This window comes from Telmatherina bonti (assembly GCF_933228915.1).
Source record: "Telmatherina bonti genome assembly, chromosome: 7".
Taxonomy (NCBI): Eukaryota; Metazoa; Chordata; class Actinopteri; order Atheriniformes; family Telmatherinidae; genus Telmatherina; species Telmatherina bonti.
In genome coordinates, this window is record NC_136625.1 from 17,017,381 (window position 1) to 17,042,795 (window position 25,415).

The following is a 25,415-nucleotide window of genomic DNA, read 5'->3' on the forward strand; positions in this document are numbered from 1 at the left end:
AAAACAGACATAAGCATCATAAATATGTTGATATGCCGTCGTGCGTTGCAGAAAGTTGTCTTTCTTTGTTAGAAACTATTGAAAGTACTTAATAAAATACTGCTGTGTAATTTGATTACATTCTCATGAATATATAAGCCTTATTCCACCAAAAAACTCTATTCTATTTCATCCATCCATACACCCAATTTTTGCACCACTTATTGCAGTAAAGAATCACAGGGAAGTTGGAGCCCTCATTTACCAGGGAAGAGGTAGGGTACACCCTGAACAGGCCACAGAGAGGTTATTTAGAATTCAGATGTAAAGATGGGTGAGCAGGTTCACAAATTTGTGACACAGTATATATAAAAATTGGAGAAAAAATAAGAAACATTTTCCTTGTGTAAAGCGACATTGAAGATCGCATCATCCATGGTGTGTAATACCATTTTAGGATTCATAGAATCAGGAGAAATTTAAGTACCAGAAAAGGCCCAAGGTCAGAACTGGATTTTGTGATCTTTCAACCCTCAGGCAGCACAGCTTTAAAATAGATACAATTCTCTACTGGAAATCACTCCATAGGCTCAAAACATTTTTAAAAATCCCTTCATTTGAACATAGTTTTTCCAAGCTTCAAGCCATATCATGCAAAGAACAAATAACAAAAGCAATCTAGAAATTGCACTGTATGAGGGATAGTATGGGTTTAGTTTCTATTGTCTGGACAGCTTACACAGTTATGCTGCACTATCGGTGCTCAAAAGTATATATACAGTGGGGTTCCAAAGTTTGGGCACCCCTGGTAAAAATGTATTTAAATGTGCCAAAAAGAAGCTAACAAAAGATGGAACATCTCCAAAAGGCGTCAAATTACAGATTAGACATTCTTATAACATGTCAAAAGAAGTTCAATCTTATTTCCATCTTTTTAACTTTTAAAATAACAGAAAACAAAAAAAGGCCTCTGCAAAAGTTTGGGCACTCTGCATAGTTAGTACCTTCTATTCCTCCGTTTGGCAAGTAAGACAGCTTGTAAACACTTTTCATAGCCAGCCAATAGTCTTTTGAATCTTGTTTGAGGTATCTTCACCCATTCTTTCTTGCAAAAGTCTTGCTCTTTTAAGGTCTATCCATAGACTTTCAATTATGTTGAGGTCAGGAGATTGTGAAGGCCATGAACCTTCAGTTCATGCCTCTTGATGTAATCCAACCTGGATTTTGAGGTGTTTTTAGGATCATTATCCATTTGTAGAAGCCATCCTCTCTTTAACTGCAGCTTTTTCACAGATGGCATTAGGTTAGCATCCAAAATTTGCTCAAATCCCATTGAATCCATTTTTCCTTCTACTCGTGTCATGTTCCCTGTGCCACTGGCTGCAATACAACCCCAAAGCATAATTGATCCACCCCCATACTTAACAGTTAGATAGAGGTTCTTTTCATTAAATTGTGTGCCCTTTCTTTTCCAAACGTGCCTGTGCTCATTCCGGCCAAAAAGTTCAATTTTAACCTCATCAGTCCACAGAACTTGTTTCCAAAATGCATCAGGCTTGTCTATATGTTCCTTTGCAAACTTCAAATGTAGATTTTTGTGGTAAGGACGTTAAAGAAGTTTCCTTCTGATGACTCTTCCATGAATGCCATATTTGTACATGTACCTCTTTATAGTGGAAAAGTGCACCACGATTCCAGTATCAGCCAAATTTTCCTGGAGGGATCGTGCAGTCAAATTTGGGTTTTGACTTGCTTTTCTTACAATCTTGCGAGCTGTTCTGTCTGATATTTTCTTGGTCTTCAAGATTTTGCTTTAACTTCCACTGTTCCGATTTCTTGATAACATTCGGAACAGAGGATATTAGCATCTGAAAACACTTTGCTATTTTCTTACACCCTTCTCCTGCTTTGTGAGCATCAACTATTTTCAGTTTCAGTGTTCTTGACAGCTGCTTAGAGGAACCCATGGTGCCGATTGTTGAGGCGAGGTCAGATGAGTCTGAGCATTTAAAACCTTTGAGATTGACATCACCTGGTCTTTCCAGACACTAACTGTAAACAATCCAGGACACTGTCAAGTGTCTGTTGTCAAATTGGGGGTGTACAAGGTACTAACTCTGCAGGGTGCCCAAACTTTTACAGACGCCATATTTTGTTTTCTGTTATTTTGAAGGTTTAAATGATGGAAATAGGATGTAACTTTTTTTTTACATGTTATAAGAATGTCTAAACTGTACTTTGATGCCTTGTCGAGATTTTCCATCCTTTTAAAGCTCCTTATTTGCACATTGAAATAAATTTTTACCAAGGGTGCCTAAACTTTGGAGCCCCACTGTAGGTTTAATAGGAAAATCCATTCCCCTTTGGTACAATGTATGTTTCGGAGATAACCTTATTTTGCTAAACCACATACTGCATCATCACATCAGCATTGGAGAAGAGTTTGGGAAAGTAACTGACATCATTTCCAGACCAGACCTTTCACCAAAAAAAAAAAACCAAACAAAAAAAACCCAAAACATTTGGCTCCTCATGAAACAAAAAGTGTGGTAATGAAGGAACATGACAGGACAGGCTTCTAAAATCCTGCATCAGTCATTATTGTATTGATTTGTTGTTGGGTTTTTTTACTTTTCAAGTTAACGCTCTACTTTGCTATTTATAAAAGTGAACTCTGCAAATACACCAATGACAAGCCAACTCGACTTACCTTTTTCGGAGCAGTCATATTTTGAAAAGAAAAACCGGAAGTTGTCCGTTCAGCCGTGGCGGATGTGTCTGCTCGGTCGGAGCCTCTCTCAGCTACTTGAATGAGGAATGCAGTATTCGTAGCCAGCCGTACTGTGAGTATCCGTAGCGGTAATGCCTTCACATTTATATAGTTCAATACATATTTTGGTACCATATTTTTTTGCTTTTGGTGGGGTTATGTTAACAGATAAAAACACATTTTCTGAAAACAGACAGCCGGTGTTAACGTTAGCTTGTTAACGATCTTCGCTAGCTTTCTTCCGTGGTTTTGACTCTGTTTTGTCGAAACTATTGACATCGTTAGTAATTACATAGAGTGTATATTTTTGATGGAGTTTCTTTTATTTGTTTGTGAGGGAAATTTTGTTTGTTAAACTGTTTTGTTTGTGTTTATGCGTGAGAATACGTCTCTGCCGCATGCGCATAAAAACGGTAGCGTTGCTACTCTGCGGTAACTTAACAACGAGACCTATCATTTAATCTGTCTTAATACAGATTAATAACATTACAATCGTTATCAACGAACTAAACGTAGAATACACGTACATGTGGATAAGACTCAGTCCCTTTAATTGAGTCAGATAGCTGGTCCGGGGAAGGAGGTGATGTAAGTAGGACTGGTATGCAGAAGTCTGACATCAGCATCAAACTCTGAAATACTAAAGCTGTGTTTACTCTGACCAAATAAGGAGGAAAGAGGCCAAGATTTTAAAAAAGAAGAGGTGAATTTGAAATGTTGCTCTATAACAAAACTGCTATTACAGGTTATGTTAATATTTAAGACTTTGTTTTAGGCATGATTTGCTGTTTGTAAAAAAAACAAAAACAAAAGACTCCTTCAGTGACTGATGGTACTTTTCCTCCTCATTGCAGCACGTCTTATCGCATCATCATTAATAGTCAGCACCATGGCTGGCTTCAGGCAGGAGGATGTTGAGATGTATTATGAAATGGGAGAGGAGCTGGGCAGGTATGTAGTTCTGATCTTTTTATGTCTCTTTTATCCTCTTGCTGTTGTCTGCACACTTAACATTTGTGTAATGTGTTAGACTATCTGGAGAATAGCACGAGTCCATCCAAACACTGTTGTTTATTTCTGAACAACAATTTCTGATCTTAATTGTGTGCAGTTTTCCCATTAATAACAATAGACATGATTATAGATTGTAGGCCGATCGCACAAACTTCAGTGAGATTCATTTTGCTGCTAAATATGAACTGCTGTCTCTCTAAAGTCTAAGATGGAAACAGGCCCAAAATGCTTCAAGTAGCATCGGCAAATATAATCTTCTGCCTTATTAAATGCGGCGCTGGACAGTTTGAGAATGAGTCATCAATTTTCTAAAGAAAAAAATCCACCTCTGTGCTATACTTATTTTCTTCTGCAGTAATGCAGCAAATGTGTGACGTCAGTGCCTCAGTGTGCGCTCCTTTCCACTTCTGATGTGGTGTAGCATCAGCGAAGGAGAGGACACTGGATGTTGCACAACTAAATATGTGTTGGTGTTATTTGTTTTAGTCTTCTTCCTCTTTTTTTTTCTTTTGTTCATTTCATGATAAAACTACAGTCTCCAGCTACTTACATTTCTTTAGAGTAAAAAAAAGTTATTTTTGTGGAATTTCTACACTCATAAGTCACCAGCTGTTTTGCTTTGATTAATGCAGTTAATCGATTTCTTGATCTTGAGAATCCTTCCTCCTGAGACTGATATGAACCTGTGGGAGTCACATAATAGCTGTAGAAAGCAATGAAGGTTTTAAACTTTCTTTAATTAAACTGAGAGAACATTAAGGATGTGATGGTGTTAGTGCATGCATTTTGTATTTGGTTTAACATACATTTTATTTTAAAAAGGTTTTTTGTGTCTCTTACTGGATGTTTCATTCTCTCTAGACTTCTTTAAAATGAAGACATTTGACAAAGAAATATCACCGCTGGGTTTAACAACCTATCACTTCAGATTAATTACAGTGAAGAGCCAGAAATGTCTGAAAGCCGTAACAGCTCTCTGTTAAAAACGGCCATTTCCCCTCAGATGTTATTGTAGCCTAAAGTCATGTATTATTGATCTGCTTGAACCAGCAGCCAAGAATTTAGTCAATATAAAATGGAAGCTGGATAGAATTGTAAAAAGTCAAGCACTGATCTGTCATCCTGATTTATTTTCCCCTACTCTGGTTTTTCCCATCTGCAGCGGACAGTTTGCAATTGTCCGAAAGTGTAAAGAAAAGAGCACAGGCGTTGAGTATGCAGCTAAGTTCATCAAGAAGCGACGGCTGTCGTCCAGTCGACGAGGGGTGAGCCGCGAGGAGATCGAGCGCGAGGTCAACATCCTACGGGAGATCCAGCACAGCAACATCATCACCCTGCATGACATCTTTGAAAACAAGACTGACGTAATCCTGATCCTGGAGCTGGTGTCCGGAGGAGAGCTGTTTGACTTCCTGGCTGAGAAAGAATCTCTGACTGAAGAGGAGGCCACACAGTTCCTCAAGCAGATTCTGGATGGCGTTCAATACCTCCACTCCAAACGAATTGCTCACTTTGACCTCAAGGTCAGCAGTCTTACGGGGAAGCTTGTGAGAAGCAGTGGGAGATGACATGTTGGCTAGAAGCTCCCTAGGTCTTAGCAAGCTTATCTTTCATTTATGTTACTGGAGAAGATTTTTTTTTGTCATTAACATGAGAAATAGCTGGCAAAGACTGCCTTGCTGATTGCATTTTTTGTTAAAAGAATCAGCAAAAACTTATAGCTTTTAAGCTCACAGAGACTATTAAAACACATCAGAGTTTATACCAGGCAATGTCTTAAGATGTTAGAGGTGAATGATGGCTTTAGGAGCAGTCTGAGCCATTTTATTCATGGTACTTCAGGAGGGAGTTACAGCAGCTTTATAAAACTTGTTTGGGTCGATTTATGGTTTTTAAATTAAGTTAAAACACAGTTACTGTCACACAAGGACTAAAGGAAAGCAAAGTGGTTTAGTGAATATACTGGGGAAAAAAAATATTTTGGTCTCAAGTTCAAACAAAAAATTTCCGCTACGCTTTTTTCGTTCCTCAAATCTCTGACGTGTAGTTATTTTTGTTGTTTCAGCCTGAGAATATCATGCTGCTGGACAAGAACGTGCCCAACCCCAGGATCAAGCTGATTGACTTTGGGATCGCTCATCAGATTAAAGCAGGAAATGAGTTTAAGAATATCTTTGGGACTCCAGAGTTTGTCGGTAAGAGCTTGTTCCCTTCCAAATATTAATTTCACGCTCCTAGCCTGGATTCAGATGTTGTGCTGGAGTACGCTCATGCAGGGCTCTGAGTTAAGTCTTGTGAGTGGATGATCGCGTGCTTCAGATCACATTTGGTTGGAATTAAAGTGCTCATTCCTCTGTGTTTTACAGCGCCAGAAATAGTCAACTACGAGCCGCTCGGCCTGGAGGCAGACATGTGGTAGGATGTTTTTTTTGTTTTTTTTCCTCTGTCTTTCGTTCTCCTTCTTATCGTTCCTCTCCCCTCATCTGAAGCTGTATACCAACTTGTCTGACAGTTTTCATTCATCTTCGCTTGTCTCCTGTTTGCAGGAGCATCGGAGTAATCACGTACATTCTGTGAGTAATGTTTCACATCACGACACTGTTGAATCACTCCCCACTCCCACGGACGCGTAATGTCTAAAGTAAAGTTTCCGCCTGTGTTAGGTTGAGTGGTGCATCACCATTTCTGGGAGAGACCAAGCAGGAGACTCTGACCAACATTTCAGCTGTTAACTACGACTTTGATGAGGAGTATTTTAGCAACACAAGTGAGCTGGCCAAAGACTTCATTCGTCGTCTTTTGGTCAAAGATCCCAAGTAAGAAACCTTTCATATGGTTTAAATATTCTCTTTTGTTTGAAGAAATCCATGTTACACTGATGCTAATTTGACCTGTTTGTACAAAATGTTTTAATGGTGCTATTTAAGGAAAGTCTCATTGATCCATAAACATATTAAAGTCATTGAGTGACAATTTTCTTTTGTAGGAAGAGGATGACAATTGATGACAGTCTTGAACATCCCTGGATTAAGGTGGGGATTTTAATTTGTCTTTATCTGTATCGATGCTGCAATAAACTCATTAAAATTCCAATGCGGTACTTAACCCCTGAGGTTGTTTGTTCAAGAAGCTTGTTTAATCCTGTTCTTTTAAGCCCACAGTAGTTGAAGCTTTTGTATCTTTTTATGAACGTTACCATAATAAATTTATTTTGTGCCTCAAGCACATATTTAGCTCATTAAGTTGTAGTTGTAATGAAGCAAAAGAGAGGCTAATAGTCGTGCATTGACCTCAAGAGTTTAACATTCAGTAGACAGTTAACTATTTATCTTTTTCTAAACAACAAAGTACATTTCTGAGTGTTTGTGTCCTCAGTAATCAGATAACGAGTGTGAAATAGTTGTTCCTTAAGGTCAGGCTACAGCGATAAAAGTTTTGCTTTGCTTGTCTCTCTGTGTATGTCATCATCCTACCGTCAATTTTCAATGTTTAAACTTACTTCTCCAGGTGATTAAAAGGAGGAATGTCAGACAGGAGGATAGAGACCACAAGACTGAGCGCCGGCGCCTGAAGACCACTCGTTTGAAGGAGTACACCATCAAGTCCCACTCCAGCATGCCTCCCAACAACACCTACGTCAACTTTGAGCGCTTCTCCCAGGTTCTGGAAGAGATAGCAGCTGCAGAGGAAGGCTTGAAGGAGCTGGAGCGCAATCAGCGCTCGTGCCAGGAGGACGTGGCAGCGCTGCTGTCCATATATGAAGAGAAGGAGGGTTGGTACAAGGAGGAGAACCAGAGCATCTCCGCTGACCTGAGCCACATCCGCCAAGACCTGCAGCGCACGCAGGCTCAGCGCAAGAAGTGCCAGGAGGACGCCCGGGTCACCTTGCAGGCTGCCAACATCCTCAAACGCAAGTTCGGGCGTTTGGAAAACTGCTACGATGCGCTAGCAGAGCAGGTGGCCTCTGAGGTCCGCTGGGTGGAGGAGCTGGTGAAGTCCTTATCTGCAGAGAGAGATGGCCTAAGCTCTGGCAGCATGCCCTAAACTGGCCCATCCAGCAAAGACATTTTCATTGCCAAGTATCCTCCTGCCCAGCTTGTGCAGTAGAGTTTGAGTGGATAAGTTTCATTTTAAGTTCTGCTGCTGCCCATTAGAACAAACTTTCCTTTATTTTTGTGTCAGGCCAGAAAGGAAGGGCAACACTCAGAAAGGCAATATGTTACAGCTGTAGACTCATTCCTGTGTTTTATACATTAATTTATAATTTTAGCAGTTTTATTTACTGTTATTCACTTATTACAAACTACTTTAGCTAGCATAGAAATGCATTCATTTATTTTAAACTCATCTTTAATACTTTAAATGCGAACGTTTGTGTTTTTGTTTCTGCCTCTTTATGTGAGAAAACTTCACATCCTACATGTTTAGTGAGGCATTCAGGGGTATTTATTTATGCAGTTATGTGCATTTTAAATTAGACTTAAGCTGAAACTTAAAATCTTTCATATGTTGGGAAAGTTATTCAACTTTGAATGATGCAATAAATGTAAACCCTCAGCACAGAAAACATAACTTTACGGTAATGCTTCGTTTTACATGTCATGCTATTCCTTGAACATTTAATAGGAAGCCAAATTGATCATTTAATAATTAGAAGAAGTAAACAAGAGATGCTACGGGACTGCTAGCTTAATCTTTACTTTTACACTCACAAACGTACTGTATAGTTTTTGTCCTTGGAAATCTTTGGAAAATAATTATTCTACATCTACAGACTTGTAAAATAGAGCATTACCAGATATGAGAATGTATCGAGTTGTCTTTGCAGTGCCTGAAAACTGATCGACCTCATTGCCTCTGTGAGCATTCACCTGCCATCAAGCTAATAACAGTTCAATCACACCAGAAAAAAATGCTCCAAGTCTTAAAAATGCAACAACATTTGCACAGTTGCCTTCTAAACCAAATAGTGTGCATGGAAACTACTTCTGTACTTATAATGTAACTTTGCATTCATCCCTGCACACTTGAGACATTCCATCAATCCTTTTCACATTCAGCCAGCACATTCCTTTTGTGTATATCGTAGAAAGCATACTGTGTAGTCAGTAGTATTTTTCTGTAGGGAAGTGTACTCATTTGCACTTAAATGATTAAAGTAATCTTCCAAAACACATTTGACTCTGTCTCTTGAATTTAGATTAAAAAATGGGTGGAAACTTTTAACAACAATTCATGTAGGAAACATCCATCCATCCATTTTCTCAACCTCATGGTCCGATTCAGGGTTGTGGGGAAGCTGGAGCCTCTCCCAGCAGCCATTGGGAGAGAGGTCAGGTCACCAGTCCATCACAGGATGTAAGAAACATGCTTCATCATATTAATTGTCCTTCAGGCAGCAAACATCCATTACTTGTTGACACAGATAAGTAAACAAATATGTTTGGTTTGCTGAAAATAGAAAGGATCGTGTTTCATGCCACAAACTATGTAATTAATTTGTCTTGGCTTTTTCCAGCAGCTCGTACGTTGAATGCAAATGACACAAATCAGTTCAAAATCAGTACATTTCACTCTCTCTTTCATTACATTACACTTGGTATCATATAGCTGCTACATGCTATCCTGCTTCAGTTTGTAGCTTTTTAACAAAGGAATTAAAGGTCCAGTGTGTAAGAATTTCTCACATCTAGCGATAAAGAAAGGCATCGCAATGACTTCAAAAAGGCCAAGCACAGCTGTGAATGGACAGAATTTTTCCAGACTTTAGCAAGTTTTCATTTGCGAGTGGGTCCAGGGCCATTTAGTTATACTGCCAATAACAACTTGAAGATTATGTACATGTGTACTGTTGTCTTTTATGTGCCTTTTAATGCACAATTTACTCCAAATGCTGTTCCAGCAACTCTCAAAGTCAGGCCTGGCGTTTTACAGCCCAGATGGTTCTCACCTCATACACAAAGCTGTTTGTCCATTCAAAGACACTGAAGTAAACACCGTCCCATGTCTTCCTGTTATGATAATCTGTTTTAAGTTGGTTTAGCTTCCAATTGGGATCTCAAACCCCAGTCCTTGGAGACTACGGTCCTGTAGGTTGCAGGTGCTTTAGATGCTGATCCAACACATATGATTCAGATTGTTTACAAGCTCTGCACAATGACCCATGTTTGAGGCGCGCTGAAGCAGGTAAAACATCTAAAACCAGCAAAAGAGCCACCCTCAAGGACCAGAATTTGAAAACCCTGGTTTAATATGCACATCTTCCAACTGGAAAACTGGCAACAAGGATTCCCTCTGGCGGTGGTTCAGTGGAACGTGAGATAGATAATCTGGTGGTGATAAACATATAAACAAGCAGGGTTATATCAGCATATCTGTTTTATGAGATTATTCAGATATCCAAATTTCATTTGTGTAAAAGGAAGAGCAGAAAACAGCATCCACAGGACGTCAGGGTCTTACTTAAAAAAAGAACCTAAATGTGTAGCAAAATGGGAAATAAAGAAGAGACTGAATAACAAATGTATTCTGTTCACATAATGTCAAAAGTTCAAACAAAGATTTTAAAAGGGTTTAATTATTTGTTTATTATCACATTAATAAATAACAATAAATACCCATGTCATCAGCTGCTTTAATAATCCATAACCACAGTTTTCTCATGATGACTGTATCAAAACTCCACAATGAGAGGCAATAAGCTGATTTGTAAACTCTGAGACCGTACAGCACCCTTCATGGTTGATAATATAAATAATAAATGGTTCCTTGTATTTACAAATCGTACAAAAAAAAGTTGTTTTTGTTTTTTTAAAAACCATTTTGAAACAAATGGATAACCGCGTCCACACTGCCACGATGAAATGAGATGTGAGAGAAAGAGCAGCTCAGACTGAGACTCGGGCAAAAACTTCTGGCAGTGGTGTCGTGACTTGTTTAAAGTTAGAGGACTTTCAGAAGAAACTTTCTGGTTTTCTTCATCCTGATCATCACAAACACATTCTTACAGCAAGGTTGTTGCTTTTTTTTTTTTTTTTACGCATCTTTCAGAGTGTTAATGTGGGCGCAGAGTTTCAGTGCGGGTCCCAGTTTAAGGTTCATGGTGCTGACCAGGTGGTCCTCAGTGAGGAGCAGCAGAGCCTGTCCGTCTATTTCCTGAGAGCGAAACTGCTCAGCCACGTCTGCACCACCTGGAGGGAGGAGAACAGAGATCAGACTGAACCATGCTGACCTGATGAGTGAATGAATCTGCAAACATTCGCAGTTTGACCCTCATATCTCTCATTTCACCATGACCGTCTCTCTTATTACTGCTTTTGTACCTAATAGTGACATTAATCACGATTCAACACAAAAACAGCATCTACAACAAGCGTTTGAGCTTTTGAATATATCTGCCTCTTATTTCTCCCCCAAAGGGAAAATTAAACATCTTAGGTTTATATTTTCTGCTATTAAATACAAGTAAAAGTGGAATATTTTATTTTTTATGTTTACATTTTCTATACCGTCCTACATAATTGTGAATTTGTGTTGTAAGACAGAAAAACCTGCAGCAGTGCTGTACCTGGCAGGGAGTAGATGTAAGAAAACACCTGCGCCACGTTCCACTGAGACGGGCAGTCGGCATCTTCTTCTCTGTCAGAAATAATGATTGTTTCCAATGCATTCTGCTCTGATTCTCGCTCGCGCGCTCTCTCCGCCTGCTTTTGGAGCCGGGTCATCATGGGAACGGGAGGCTCCTCTTCCTCCTCCTGCTGGTCCTCGTCCTCTACTTGCAGACACAGCCTATCCTTCTCCAGGCCCAACGAACCCTGGGACAAAGACAATTAGACAATGTAAGTGTGTGTTGTCTGTAAGGGTGGGGCTATTGACAGTAACTAGACCACCACATAATAAATTACTTGGTCGCCCGATTGATGATCTTTTACCTGGAAGAAGAAAATGTTTTCCACTCAGAACTTTGCTACATAACTCTTCACAAGCTGTCAAAAACAATAGACCAGTGGTTATTTTTCAAAGGTAAAATATGTTTTAATTATGAAGCTAATCACTAAAATAGGAAGAGCACAGAACAGGTTCTTCATCCATTTTCTTAACCACTTCGTGCGCGGGGAAGCTGGAGCCTATCCCAGCAGTCTGTGAGCAAGAAGCAGGGTACAGCCTGAACAGCTCGCCGGTCCATCACAGCTCATTTTGCATTATATGCAGCTGAACAAAACCTTCTATGGATAATGAAAGCTGCATGTATATGCATGCAGTTTGGCAAATATGGCGATCACTGAGGAAATTTCAAGGCATCTTGTGCAGGTTTTCTGCACGTTTAGAAGCTTTGCTCCTGTCACAGAGCAGTGAAAGGAGCAACGCTTCTGCCATCATTGGTGTTACCCCACCTGTCTGAGAAAGTTTTCTCTGGAGACTCCGTTGACTCTACTGGGAGGTCGCCCCCTCCTGCCAGTCGGCCGGTGGCCCAAGCGTGCTGTTCGCTGCACTGCGATCCGTCTTGTGCAGCTCACACTGTACCTGGGCAGAAAGTCTGGTTAAAGATGATGTTCTAATGCCGCCTTTCCACTTTTAATATCAGTAATGCTGGGACTGTAGATATAATTCATGAAGCCAAAAACTTGTCGAATGTTTAATTTCTTTTATAAAGTAGCTGCAGAGAGACAAACTGATGATCTGAGTGACTTACTCTGTACTCTTTTATGCATGGATGATTGGTTCAGTCTGACTCATCTGGTGGAAACTGTATGCTATAATAACTTCCTGAACTCGCTCGTTTTAACTCACTGGGGTGAACTTTTACCTTCGGACACATGTCATGGAGCAGAAGCGTTTGGACCGCAGAAAGGTGTGAGCGTAACCTTTGCTTCCACAGTACTCACACAGCAGTACACCCGCCACACTCTCCTCCAGCTCTGCAGCTGTGGAGAACCAGAGGTTAGTTGCACATATACAGAAATGCACACACCCAAATAGACACACAGAAAGTCCTCACCAGCTGCTGCAGGCTCATCATTTTCCATCTCAGAGTCTGTGGAATCTGACTGGTCAGCATCCATGGGACTGTCTTCTGCTGCATCCCCATTAGTTTGTCTCACCTGGGATTCTGGAAGTGAGGCTTGTTGTTCGGCTAACTGTGATGATGGACCAACCTGCATCTTATGGTACATAAATAAAAACAATCTTTTATATAAACATAAAAAAGGGGTGGAAATTTGATCATGCAAATTGATGACAATGGAATGATTAATTAAGAAAGTCTCAGGATGTGGAAGTTAAACTAAAACACTCGTTTACTGTGTTTTTACACACTGTTGGCCAACTAGATCTTCACCAAATGGTAGACACACAACCTAACCTTTCACAACAAGTTAGGAAAACACCTTTTTTTTTTTAACCAAGGAAGGTGTTGCTTCTTTCAGCAAGACAGTGCGATTGCACTTTCTACATCCAACAGCTTGGCTCTGCTGCCGGCCAGCTAGACCACCTGCTAAAACTGTTGGTGCTTCATGACAAATGTAAGAAAAGAGTCCCTGATCCACGGAGCAGTATAAAACCTATAACAAAAGCCTGTTTAAAAACATACAATATCCCACTTAAAACTTGACTAGTTGGTCAGTTTTTAAGCATCATATGGTTTAAGAACTTATTTGGAAACAGAGCAGTAAACATAATGTTGTACTGACTGATCTGTTCCCATCTTAACCACAAGCTGCTGCAATATCAACGGCACAGTCTTAGTGCTACAAATACTCACAACACATTTGATTGCAAATAAATCTGTGGCTGAAAGTTACTCTTATCAAATGCATGTTTAATTCCTGTTTGACTCACACTTGCTTGAACTGACTTCCTAATCCAGTCATAAAGCAACTACTGAAGTCGGTGAGCAGTCAGTGACAGAATAACGTCTGCTGATGTTGGAAAAAAGAAAAGCCACAATAACATGTGGTTGACATTTCATCTACATTTCCGTACTATTTAGCTAATTTTCCATTCTTATTCCCTGAAAACTAAACAACATGGCACTCAACTCACAGTTCATACCAAACACTTATTTATGGAGGTGGCTTCATTTGCAAAGCAGGTCCTCTTTTTAGCCCCATCAGTAGTCTCTCCGCCGTAGGGAATGCGTTTATAATAACATGTCTATGCTTTGGCTGTGACATTAATGTTTAACATGTCAGAGATAGCCCCTCCAGGAACATACCGGGAACGGCTCCAAACCCTCTCGGATGACAAAGCCCTCTACAAGGTGTGTGAGGACGTGGGATGTCCGGTCAGGGCTTCCTGGGGGGCTGGCTGGGGCAGACATTGGTTGGCTGGGGCCTGTCGCTGAAGCTGGGAGGATGGGAGGTGGTAGAGGAGGAGGAGGAGGTGAAGCTGGAGGGTTGCTGCTGCTTATGGAGGTCGTTGTGTGCTGGGGTGACTCCTCCATGTGGGGTGACCTGATCAATGACTGACTGGAGGATGAATCGACCACTTCAACTGGAACAATAAAGGATTTTATTAGCCTTGTGACATGTATGCACACTAGGAATCAACAATCCTACCAGGTAGCATGCCAACGTGATGCAAGACACACAGCTGAAAGACTACTTAGCACTACCACCCATCTCTACCACCTAACTGTGTCACTGCTTGGGGACAAAGATCAAAGTTAGCAATCAAAGAGTAGCAAACAAATAAACCACTTAAACCATATCTTACTTTTGCCACTTTATGATAAAAAAGTTTTATTCCACATCAAAAACTTTGCGAATATGTCCTCCTATCACCTCTTTGTTTGAATTGAATCATGAAGTTCATGGTCGTTTGCATGAAGATGTGGAGGGTTTTCTAGTGAAGTGTTGATTTTTCCTTATACATATTATCTTGAGGTTCACTTCTCTCTGGATCCTTACAGCGTTTTTAGGGTAAATTCAAGGAGCTTTCCCTCAAATAAATATAAAAACAGATAAAAGGTTTCTGGGATATTTACCCGTAGAACACATCTATTAACACATCTGTAAAACTGCTAGATTTCCCTGCTTTTAGCTCCCATGTTTGCACAACTACTCATCAGACGTAACGAGTTCATTTGGCTGCTTATTATCTGGTTTTCACTGAAAGTAATGTGGTTTTTCTTTAGGTGGAGATAAGCAGTTACATTTTCTTCTCTATTCCAGGTGAATTATCTCTGACACAGCGACACATATCTTGATTCTGACACGTCTGTCGTAATCTTGCATTTCTCAGATTTATTTTCAGACCAAGATTATATATGAAAGTCTTGTATTTGTGTAGATATACTTTATTTATTTTTGGTAAATCATTTCAGATAGAAGGCAGAAAACACAGACCTCCTGATGAAGAGGTTAATAGCAGTAACTAGAGCTTACTGTAAAAAAATAAATAAAAAATAATTAGGCCTTATCTAAATTATTACGGGTACTCATTCAGCTGAGTAAAGAACCTAAGAGAGCTATGTTGGTGAAGATTGTGAGTTTTATAGAAGGATTACACTAAAACTATCTCACCAAGCTGCAGCAGCAGTCATTTATTTGTATATTGAGCAGCCTTTCTTCTTCTATGTTTTTCCTCATAGCTGTTGACAATGTGGCACACGTGGTTGCAGTTTGTGAGGAAGTTTGAAGTTTGTGAGCGTATGTCGGCTTTGCATTATCGTCATTTACCTGCATCATTCTTTTTAGGAGACCCTGTCAGAAGTGTAGGGGTCCTGTCTCTTTGTGGTCTTGGAGGATTGTTCTTCTCCTCTGACCTCACTCTGTTCACTTCGCACATTTTCTCCGACTGAAATTCAAACCACAGCGACACTTCAGACAAACCTGCACTTAATCTAAAGCAGACATATTAAACGACATGTGGTGACTCACAGATGGAGTTGCCCGTTGCCTGACAGGATGCACTTTCAGGTCAACAGCCACCGTCTGAGGAGGGGGCAGGTTCTGGTAAGGCATCTGGACCAGAGCTTCTTCTACGGGCAGCTCCTGCTCTGTGAGCAGTACCTGTCCTGAATTTACTGCCAAAGTTTGGACTGAGTGCAGGGACAGTTTGTGGAGTGAGGCAGGCGGGTTCTGAGGCAGCCTGGGCAGAACCAGAGGAGGAGGAGGGGGTGGAGGCTGATTCTGGCTTAAAGGGAATGAGATCCGCCGTTGTGGAGCAGCCATCAGAGGAGGAGGCTGAGGCTGAACGCTAGCAGCTGGGGCAGATGGGGCAAACATTCTAGAGACAGAAAAAGGAGGAGGAGGAGGAGAAGAAGACGATGTGGAGGCTGAAGGGTCATTTTTTGACTGAGTACTCGACTGCGTGCTGGGTGTGGTCAGCCTTTTAACAGAGAGTGAAAGGGGGCTGGTGTTGCCATCTTGTGGCGCTACTCTGAGGGCAATGGGCTGGAGCTGCCTTTGGGTAGGAGCTGCTGCTCCTCCTGCTTGCTGGAAAATGAGCTGGTGATGCGCCACCCGCTGGCCTGGGGGATATGACAGCTGCTGCTTGACGAGCGCGTGGGTGTGAAGGGGAGAGTAGGCTGCAAAGGAGACGACATGAAGAATCATTCATGTTGAAGTCTAAAATGTTGAATCCTTCTTGTGAACTGTAGTGTTGGAACACAATCACTCACCTGGAGTTATAACCTGGGGACCTGAAGCCACCCGAGTGACATCTGGGGGCCCCGTTTCTGCTGAGGTGTCAGTCAGCTGTTTGGTCTTCAGTGCACAGATTGTCATCTTCGACAAAGAGGCAGCTGGAGACTGCGCTTGAGACTGGGTGGATGGCTTTAAGATGACACCGTGGGCTGTTGCGAGAGCTCCAGGCAAATGGGTGTGTAGAGCCAGATTCTGCACCTGGTTTACAAACAGAAACTTTGTATTTGATCGAAGCTCTGGCCCATTAAATGAAGAGAGCAATCAATTACACACAATGAAATAGCAAGACGCTTCCCTCTAGATCATATATTTAGCACAGAACGTTTAACTTTACACTGGGCCTCATGCTAAAGGTGTGTGGCTGCTTCTAATGTTGTCTTGTGGAATTTGTACCTGAGAGGAGGTAGGTAAAGAAGAGCAGGAGGTCACACCAGGGAGATCTGACTGAACGGTACCCACAGTGGCTGCAGGAGTCAGTATCAGCTAACAGGAGAAAAACATCAGAAAAATCCATGTTGGCTGACAATAAATCCATCATGTGGCTAAAATGGGACATAGCGGTCTCAAACTTGACAATTTTTTTTAGAGGTTTCTACCATCTGAGTTCGAAGGTACATCTGAGCTTGGTTGCAGTTGGCAGGTCTGTTTCCCAGCAGCATGGCCTGCTGGGATATAGTGGTTGCAGCGGCAGTGGACGTTTGAGTACGACCAATCAGCTGGGCTGCCACTGGAGATGCTGGTAGAGTGATCTGGATATTTGGGAAACATAATGACAGTTATTTGAGGCTGGCGTGTGTGCTCAAAGTGAGAGGTAACACGGAAACTTACTGTGTTTTGGGAAACACCTGCAGGTTGAGTCAAACTGCTGCTGGATGAGGAAGGCGACTGTCTTTGGCAAACTGAAGCCTGAAAAGCAGAGAAAACATGTTATATTCTTCCTGTCTACAATTCTGCATGGTGCATATGAGCCAGTGACGCCTGCTGACCTGCTGTATGGTGGCAAGGGTCTGGAGATGGGACGGGTGCTGGTGCTGCTGCAGAGCTGCTGTCTGCAGCATGAAGTGCTGCTGCTGTGCCGCATACATCTGATGGAGATACTGAGCAGCCATGCTCTGAGGTCTGTGGATAGCATGCTGGATCACCTGATGATTATAGAATACATACATAAGCCCATCTACAAATTAGTTTCAGTAATTTGTTTGCTGGACATGATGACAACTTTTAGATATTTAAGTCTTATAGCAGAACCAAATAAACAATTAAGCTTTCACTGAAATACTTTTATTTGTTGTTTTAGTATAGTATAGCCTTAGTAAGTGTTAGTACAGTATAATATAGCCTATTTTCTTCACCTGGACAAAATGCCTATGTTGAACAGTCCAGAGTCATTGGTACGGTATGTTATTTGCTACATTCACCATTCAAGGGGTCAAGCTTTGGAGATGTGAGTGTTACTGTCTATTACCTGTACAGCCTGTCTGTCTGGTGGGATGATATTGAGGGAAGTCGAGGGCACCTGGGTGCATGTGCTGCTGGTGGCAGTAACCGTTGCCATGGTGACAGCTGTTGATGTGGCAACTCCGGTTTTATTACAGGCTGCCTTATTTTCCTCTGGGCTCTTTCTGTCCATATCCCAAATCACACACAAATTCTGCAATGAGGAGGCTGTGTAAAGAAAAAGTTAATAAATGATGGTTAAATACCAAATTTATCTAGAACATAGTCAAAAGTATGCATGGTTTAAGTCCTGTGCTTTTATAAGTGACGGGAAAACTATGGATGTTTTAGTTTTGAGTTAAAAAAAAAAAAGGAGAAAAAAAAGGCAAGCAAGAAATATACATACATATAGTCCTACATCAGCCCATAAGTTTAAATTTGACCCAAATTTTCTGCAATTCTTAAAAACATTTGTGAGTTTAATGTATTTTAAGGCAGCTCCTTTAAATTTAAGGCAGACTGATGTTTGAGGTGTAATTGCCTTTTTTCTACTGACATGATTTCTCAGCTCAATTACTTGTGCATGAAAATAGAAGAAAAAAAGAATTTGTTGTAATTTATTTTTTAATACCATTCCCTATCGTCAGACAAACAAAATCTCACAAAGAACCACTTCATAGCCTGATGGGTTTGTTTTAAGTTTCTCATTGAGAAAACACATGCTTAAAACAATATTTTTGCAAGACAACCTTAACGCAAAGCTGACTATAACCATTACTTACTCCAAACTAGAACACAAACTTGTATGAGCAAACAATAACAGTGAATAATTAACATAAATTAGTTTTTAAAATAAGCTTTAAAATACTGAAGATTAAAAGACAATGAGCTCCAATACAAAAGGGGTTTTGTCTTTATTTATTTATCAGTTTCATATTAACGGCAAATAATAGCAAAACATATTGATAATGGAGGTTGAATACCTTTAAAAATGTACATTTTTTTTCATTAAGCATGACAATGAACAGTATGCCTATTAAGCACTTTGAATATTGATTTTTTTTTTATCCCTTGCAGAGGCGGTTCTGACCAATTAAACGCGGGCAAGATAATTCTCGACAGAAGCCTGAACAATAACATTTATTTATTTCGTTATTTCTTTTTTTTTTTTTTTTTTTTAAAAAAGGGTTTGTGAACCTTCAGAGAAAGCAAAAAAAAAAAAAAAAAAAATCTGGATGTCTTCCACCGGTCCCTGTCTCTCTCCGCCTTCACGGAGCATCACCATGCATGCACAATTATTCACCTCAAGTCGGCGTTACCTGCCTGGTACTGATACAAACTGGCCATATCCCGTCACACTGTTCCAGTCATGAAGCCGGCTGATGCACCAATATACTGTAAAATGTCGATTTAAAACAATAACAAAAATCAGACATCAGACGACAGGCTGCACAGCAGCAGGCTGGAAAACACCCCGACACAGCACCGCTTGCAGTGCTGGAGGACCTTCCACAGCACCAAGGTGGGTCCTGCAGATGCTCCTGCAGCTTTTTTCAGTCACGAGTGTCACATTTATAGCATTGGAATTCTTTAATCATAGCCTTTTTAAATCGGTTGACGAGAAGGATTTCAATCCACGAAACTGTACTGCAACACAGTTATAGCCATGTTTTACCTTCACTTGTTTATTTACCTGATAACATGTGATCAGAAAAACGGGAAAACTCGAAACAAAAGGTAGTTTGTTAATTGAACAGATTGAATTCACTGTTGTCTAGTTGTTAAGCTGGCCTGGTGATGTGCTGAACTGGACAGATACATAAAGTGTTATTCAAAGCAAAAGTCATATTTTTTCAACAAAAGACCTTGCCATTTCAAAAATGCAATTATTATGTTCTTTTCTTTAATATTCAAAACTATATTTGTCACTTTTGTTTTAATTTCTTGTTTCAAATAAGCAACACTTAATAGTTCCAAACTTTGAAAAACAAATAAATAGGAAAGGAGACGCTTTTGTCACAATTTCCAAGACGCTGCTGACTTAAGGGATTTAGCAATTTCTGAGCTTAGATGTTTGAACACAAACGCAGCACACACCTTAAAGACTGTACCATCTATGCCAGGGTTGGTACAGTCGGAGGTCTGCTTTATTTTGTGACTGACACTTTGAAACGTGGATCATACCATCCAAATTTCGTTAACTTATAAAATAATTTATCTATGTTAAATAGAATACAGTAATTTTCATAATACAGCGTTTGCCTTGCCCCAATGGGTTAATATCTAAGTTACGAACTCCCCTTGAACATTCCGACAATGGTCTCGTCCATCATTAGGCCTTTGCGGTAGGGAGTTGTTTGGCGGACCCCGCAAGTTTTCCTCTACTTTACGTGTACATTTTGTTTGAAGGGAAAAGACCAAATTCTGAGTTTTTGCCAACATTTGTGTAGTTAGTTATTCGACTTATTGTCTGACGATTCAAACAAAGTATTTTGGTGCGTGGTGTACACGTCCAGAGCCAAAGAGGGAAGGGAGGTATCGGTGAGTCTGAGGTTCCGCGGCGAGCTTATGATGCCGACGTTGCGGGACAGCACCATGTCCCACCCCGGCGAGAATTCTCATCAAGTCCGGGTGAAAGCTTATTATAAAGGGTAAGAAATAGCTATTCATCTTACTATCTAGTCAATGTTGTCAATAAGATAATCAGTGTAAGTTTTAGTCTTGGTTGCTAAGCAGTTGGCTAGCGTTAGCTCAGTCGGCTAACAGCTAATGTTGGTTATCAGCAGGTTTCGGTAAACTTCAGCAGATTGGCAGGTGAAACTGTCCAGACGTCCTGATAGCGGAAAGCCAGTCCCTCCGCGGAATGCCACAAATGTGTCAGCTAGATCCTGCCTTTGGGAATTGTTTATACTGGATGAAATTTTGTCCATTTTACCGGAGTTTGAAAGCTTTCAGGGGCCAGTCTGCCATTTCAGCTAGCTAATAGTTGCTAACCAAGTTGACTGGTTCCAACACAGTTTGCCCAGTATTGACTATCTCCAGCACAGTTTGCCCAGTATTTGGATTGTTGTTACGAATTGATTTGTTTGCATTTGCTTTCTGCTGGTTGTTTTCACAAGTGAGCGTTCAGTCAGGTATGGATGTTAAATAAAATGTAGGCAGATGTTATGTGACATCACAGCAATAGCGAAAGTATGAAAAAAATCCAATTTACCTGTATGGATCTTGTTTGACGACCAATCATTGTCCAAAAATAATGTTATTTTAATTAGTTAGTACACAGCTGTACGGATTACGTTATTAGTGTCTGGACAAGTCAATGAAACACAAGATTCTGAAAGTAGTTTTTAACAACCTCACTATATACTTACTATCTTATGTTGTAGTTGTTTCAACTCAAAATTGGTCCTAATTTGTGTTTAAATTTATTTAAACTTTATATAAATACAGTCAAGTGAATTGCATACCTTTCCACAATAGTTAAACAACTCTTCAGAAGTGTTTATGATGGAAGAATATAAATGAACATTTTATGACAAGGAAGTCCGATATTGTCCCCCTTTTATTTATTTCTTTTTTAAACTTTCTTAGAAGTTTTTAGATAATTTGTTAATGTTAATTTTTTCCCCCCAGCTCAAAATAAACTTTATATAAACATTGTTTAAGACAGAACAGAGTACAGGTAAACGCTGTAATAGCGCCTGAACAGAAAGTAATTTTGGACATCAACTCATTGAGTTGATGTTTCACTAATAAAGAATCCTAACTTGCTGACCTGAACTGTGACACAGGCATATGAGCTGATTTAGTTTCAGGTTTATATATTGTGATGACATTGTTTAATCATAGGGCTGTTCTGATGACGCCTTCTCTTTCGTTTTTTTTTTTCTTTCTTTTTTGATTGAGCCAATGATTGGAGGCTTGAAAAACGTGTAGTGCAAGTCATCTCTGCCTGGCCTGTTGTATTCTTCATTGCCTGTGAGACACACCTCAGGAACTCTGTTCTGTGTGGTGGTGATGATTAGGTGTCGTCTCGCAGAACAAAGCATCTGAAGTATTTATGACATTGCTGCTGAGGAATCTCAGCTATGTTCCCAAAAAGGAAAAGCAGTATAATGGTCTCAGTGTTTTGCTTTAGGGATGCATTAAGCCAGGATATCTTAAAAGTTATTAGTATTTCTGTGCAGACTTGAAATATCAGGTGGAAGGGGTCATGCAAGATGGATTATGTTGTTTCTTTGTGGGACTTCTGCTTCCCGACTGAGTAAAACAAAACTAAGATTCACATATTCACCCTTTTTATAGTGTTGCATAATTAACAATTCATTAGTCTCATGATATTACAAAACCCCCTTGTGTGAAGAAAAATAAATTTCAAACCTCAATTCTACTTTTCCCACTTCAGCTTTAGCTGACATACATTGAGAGGTATGCATGACACTTAGCTTGAAAACAGACCCACACTGTGAAACTTTAGGGCTTTAAAGTGTGCATGTTTTCATAAATGCGACAACCTTTGTATATTTGTTCCAGTTATTTTATTAAAAAATTTATTTCTGAAATGAAATTATTAAGGCAACTTGTGGGATATTTGCTTTGATGCTTTTGTAGTGGTTCAGGTAGTGGAGTGGATGACCCATTGACCAGAAAGTTGATGTTTTGAACCCCACTCCCCCAGTCAATCTGTTAATGTGTCCTTGGTCAAGAAACTTCACCTTCCTTTCATGTCTGCATCCCTGGTGTGTGGTTGTGGTAATTAGAGAAGTTGTTGGAGCTGATTGGCTGCCACGTTTCCATTTTCCCCAGCGTAACTGTGGTTACACACGTAGCTTGCCATCACCAAGTATGAATGAGGACTGTATGAATCACGGATACAATTTTAAGCACTTTGAGTGCCTTGAAAAGCACAACATTATTGTCCTTGAAGAAAAAGAAAATACAGAAATGTCACCCTTTTTAATGACCTCACTCTGTAGAAATGTCTCAGCTTAGATATTACCTACGTAGTCCTTCCTGAGTTCATTCTTATTTGCATGTCTGCTGTCATTCAGTGCCAGAACGTGCAGACTGGTGTCAGGTTGTAGCAGTCGCCGTCTGTCACTGGCTCATCTTCGTTTGGTCCCATTCACGGACTGGGAAGAAAGTCTTTAGAGACTGCATGCTGATGCTGTTGTGTAAGAGTCAATTCACTGTTCATAAAAGAAACTAAGCAGCAGCTAACTTATTTTAAAAATAGATTTAAGTTTTTTCTTTTTATTTAAAAAAAAAAACAACAATTTGGGGTTATTGATTTTATTTAAATGTATTTTATCAATACTTGTGTGTAGGGCTGGGCGATATGACCTTTTAGTAATATCCCGATATTTTTATGGCATGTCACGATATACGATATATATCTCGATATTTACCTTAGCATTGCATTAATGCTTTGGTGCATACAATCACATCAGTAAGATGATTTTGTGTTTATATTAAAACATAATTGTTCATACTGCATTAAGATATGCTGATTTTAAACATTCATGCCAAAAGGATGAAATTGTAATGAAGAAAATTGATCAAAACCCTATTTATTGAACAGTTAAAGCAGTGGCACAAACATGTAATTTCAAAACAAAATAAAGTGCCTTTGCATGATGTAGTAAATGCAACGTATGAAATAGGTGCTCTAGGGGGTGACTTTTCAAATGATGAAATAAATTTGTGGTACTACTACCTTTTGTGGCGACACTTTTGCGACATACTTTGCATACGACAGTTGTTGGTCAACATCATCTCTCCGGTATCCAAACCACTGCCAGATGATGGATCCTGTATTATTTTTCTTTTCTCTTTTCTTTTTTTCCACTGAAACAGTCTATCCATTTGAAAAATTATTTTGAATACCATTAAAACCACATTGTATAAATCAGCTTTGTCCTGCTTTAATAAACGTTAGCTTATCAAATATCAAATTTAACCAAAGGATTGTAATGTTTTGTGGAATAGCTAGCTGCATGTTCAACCCTCTATCAGGACTTGGGACTGCCACAGTGACCCAAAAAGACACTTTGACAGAGATACATTTATGTTTTTTTATTTGTGTAGTTTTCTTACTTTTAGTTTAGTCTTTTTTTTTTGTTTTTGTTTTTTTTTTTGTTTTAGCTTGCTTTGGGTTTAACTATTATAAGGCTTTGCTTTATGGATATGTTTTTGAGTTGTCGTGTATTTTTTTAATCGCAGAATTTAGCATTGAAATCAGTCTTATAATACAGGCAGAATGTCATCGTATCGTCTCCAATAAACAGCTTCAGCCAGTTTTTAATTCAGGGTTTGATTCCCACTCCTTTCTGTACTTTCTAGAGACATGACGAGCTAGATAAATATGCTTGTATCACACGCAGTGGACGAGGTGAGTCTGTGACAGGTTGTGAGTGTAATCAAATAGAATTAATTATTTTTGTGTGACGTGAAAAACTTTGTAATTTACGTCCCACTCTGTTATCCAGAGAGGGATCAGTGGTGGATTTGGCAGTTCATTGTGACTGTAGGTGGAGTCGTGCAGGTGTCCTCTCTGCTCCTCTGACTGGCTGCAGCCGGAGCCGGAGCGACTGAGTGCTTTAGGACGGGGAGAGACTCTCGTTTGTGACAATAACTTTACAATATGCGCTTTAAAGTCAGTCGCCAAAACACCAAGGAAAGTCTCCAATAACTCCAGTAAAAGTCGCTAGATTTGTCGCTAGTCGCTTTTCACAAAAAAAAGTCTCCAGATTTAGCGAGAAAGCCGCCAAGTCGGTAACAGTGTCTACACGCTGCCTCTCATGACGTAGCACGTAGCTCACGTTATGTACGTAACTAGGTGCGCTTGCTTTAACTCTTTTAAGCGGTATAGAGTCGAGGAGGAGTGAGAAAACCTCGCCCGCAGCTAAAAACAACTGCGTGACAACAGGATACTCGAATATGACGAATATAGGCATTTTCTATATCGCACAGAGGACTAGCCACGATATCTTGAGTATATTCGATATATCGCCCAGCCCTACTTGTGTGTTGATACATTGTTCCATTGTAGTTAAATTGCAGTAGAATTCATATATCCATGATGTTGTAAACATGGATGTATTAATGGGAATGGAAACAATATACTAAATCTAACAAAAGAAGTGTAATCATAATAATATTTATGTATAGTGACATATAAATGTTCTGTCTCTGAAAATGGTAAAAAAAAAAAAATGTGGGAAAAAAATTAATTTCCAAAAGGCCTAAAATCAAAAGGTAAAAATCACTTTGATACGAAGGTAAAAGTGAAAATTTCGATACAGAATTGTTTGAAAACAAATTGTGAATATGTTTATGCAGAACCAAATTTAAAACATTTTTTTTAAAAATATCTGAGTTAAAAATGCCTTTGCAGAGTAATAAGAGTCCTTTACTGGCAACTACTGATGGTTCTCTATTCATTAAATGAGTCAACTGGTCATTGATGTGATTGGGTGAATACCAATTGGAACAGACAGATTAGCTCATTTGTTCACTCTATTTTTTTTTTTTTTAAATTAAACATTTTTAGCACTCTTTACACAGAT

At 39.8% G+C, this 25,415-nt stretch overlaps 3 protein-coding genes across 4 annotated transcripts in view; 2 read left to right on the forward strand and 1 right to left on the reverse strand.

Annotated features, from left to right (window-relative positions):
• The first annotated feature begins 2,754 nt into the window (after positions 1-2,754).
• Positions 2,755-8,819, forward strand: dapk3 (death-associated protein kinase 3). 2 transcript variants are annotated; one of them, XM_079244333.1, is made up of 9 exons: positions 2,755-2,822; positions 3,604-3,700; positions 4,926-5,286; positions 5,829-5,958; positions 6,130-6,178; positions 6,310-6,336; positions 6,427-6,579; positions 6,750-6,795; positions 7,271-8,819. In XM_079244333.1, the coding sequence occupies exons 2-9, from the start codon at positions 3,639-3,641 to the stop codon at positions 7,805-7,807; spliced, it is 1,365 nt and encodes a 454-aa protein (XP_079100459.1). In that variant the 5' UTR covers positions 2,755-2,822; positions 3,604-3,638; the 3' UTR covers positions 7,808-8,819. The 2 variants fall into 2 exon arrangements, with proteins under 2 accessions (XP_079100459.1, XP_079100460.1); XM_079244334.1 differs by lacking the exon at positions 2,755-2,822 and adding an exon at positions 3,336-3,452.
• A 1,979-nt stretch (positions 8,820-10,798) lies between these two features.
• On the reverse strand, positions 10,799-19,194 carry LOC306758444 (polyhomeotic homolog 3; the record flags this gene model as incomplete). Its single annotated transcript, XM_079243772.1, has 15 exons — positions 10,799-10,953; positions 11,331-11,577; positions 12,157-12,286; positions 12,570-12,687; positions 12,762-12,918; positions 13,977-14,254; positions 15,442-15,559; positions 15,643-16,292; positions 16,386-16,608; positions 16,804-16,893; positions 17,007-17,159; positions 17,239-17,316; positions 17,397-17,552; positions 17,876-18,075; positions 19,167-19,194. 15 exons carry the CDS (start codon positions 19,192-19,194, stop codon positions 10,799-10,801), a joined length of 2,781 nt encoding a protein of 926 aa, XP_079099898.1.
• Positions 19,195-20,198: 1,004 nt separating this feature from the next.
• prkci (protein kinase C, iota) overlaps positions 20,199-25,415 on the forward strand; it is a 34,611-nt gene continuing 29,394 nt past the window's right edge. The window contains exon 1 of the mRNA XM_079244429.1: positions 20,199-20,498. Within this exon, the coding sequence (XP_079100555.1) occupies positions 20,416-20,498 (83 nt within the window). The 5' untranslated portion in view covers positions 20,199-20,415. The remainder of the gene's footprint in view (positions 20,499-25,415) is intronic.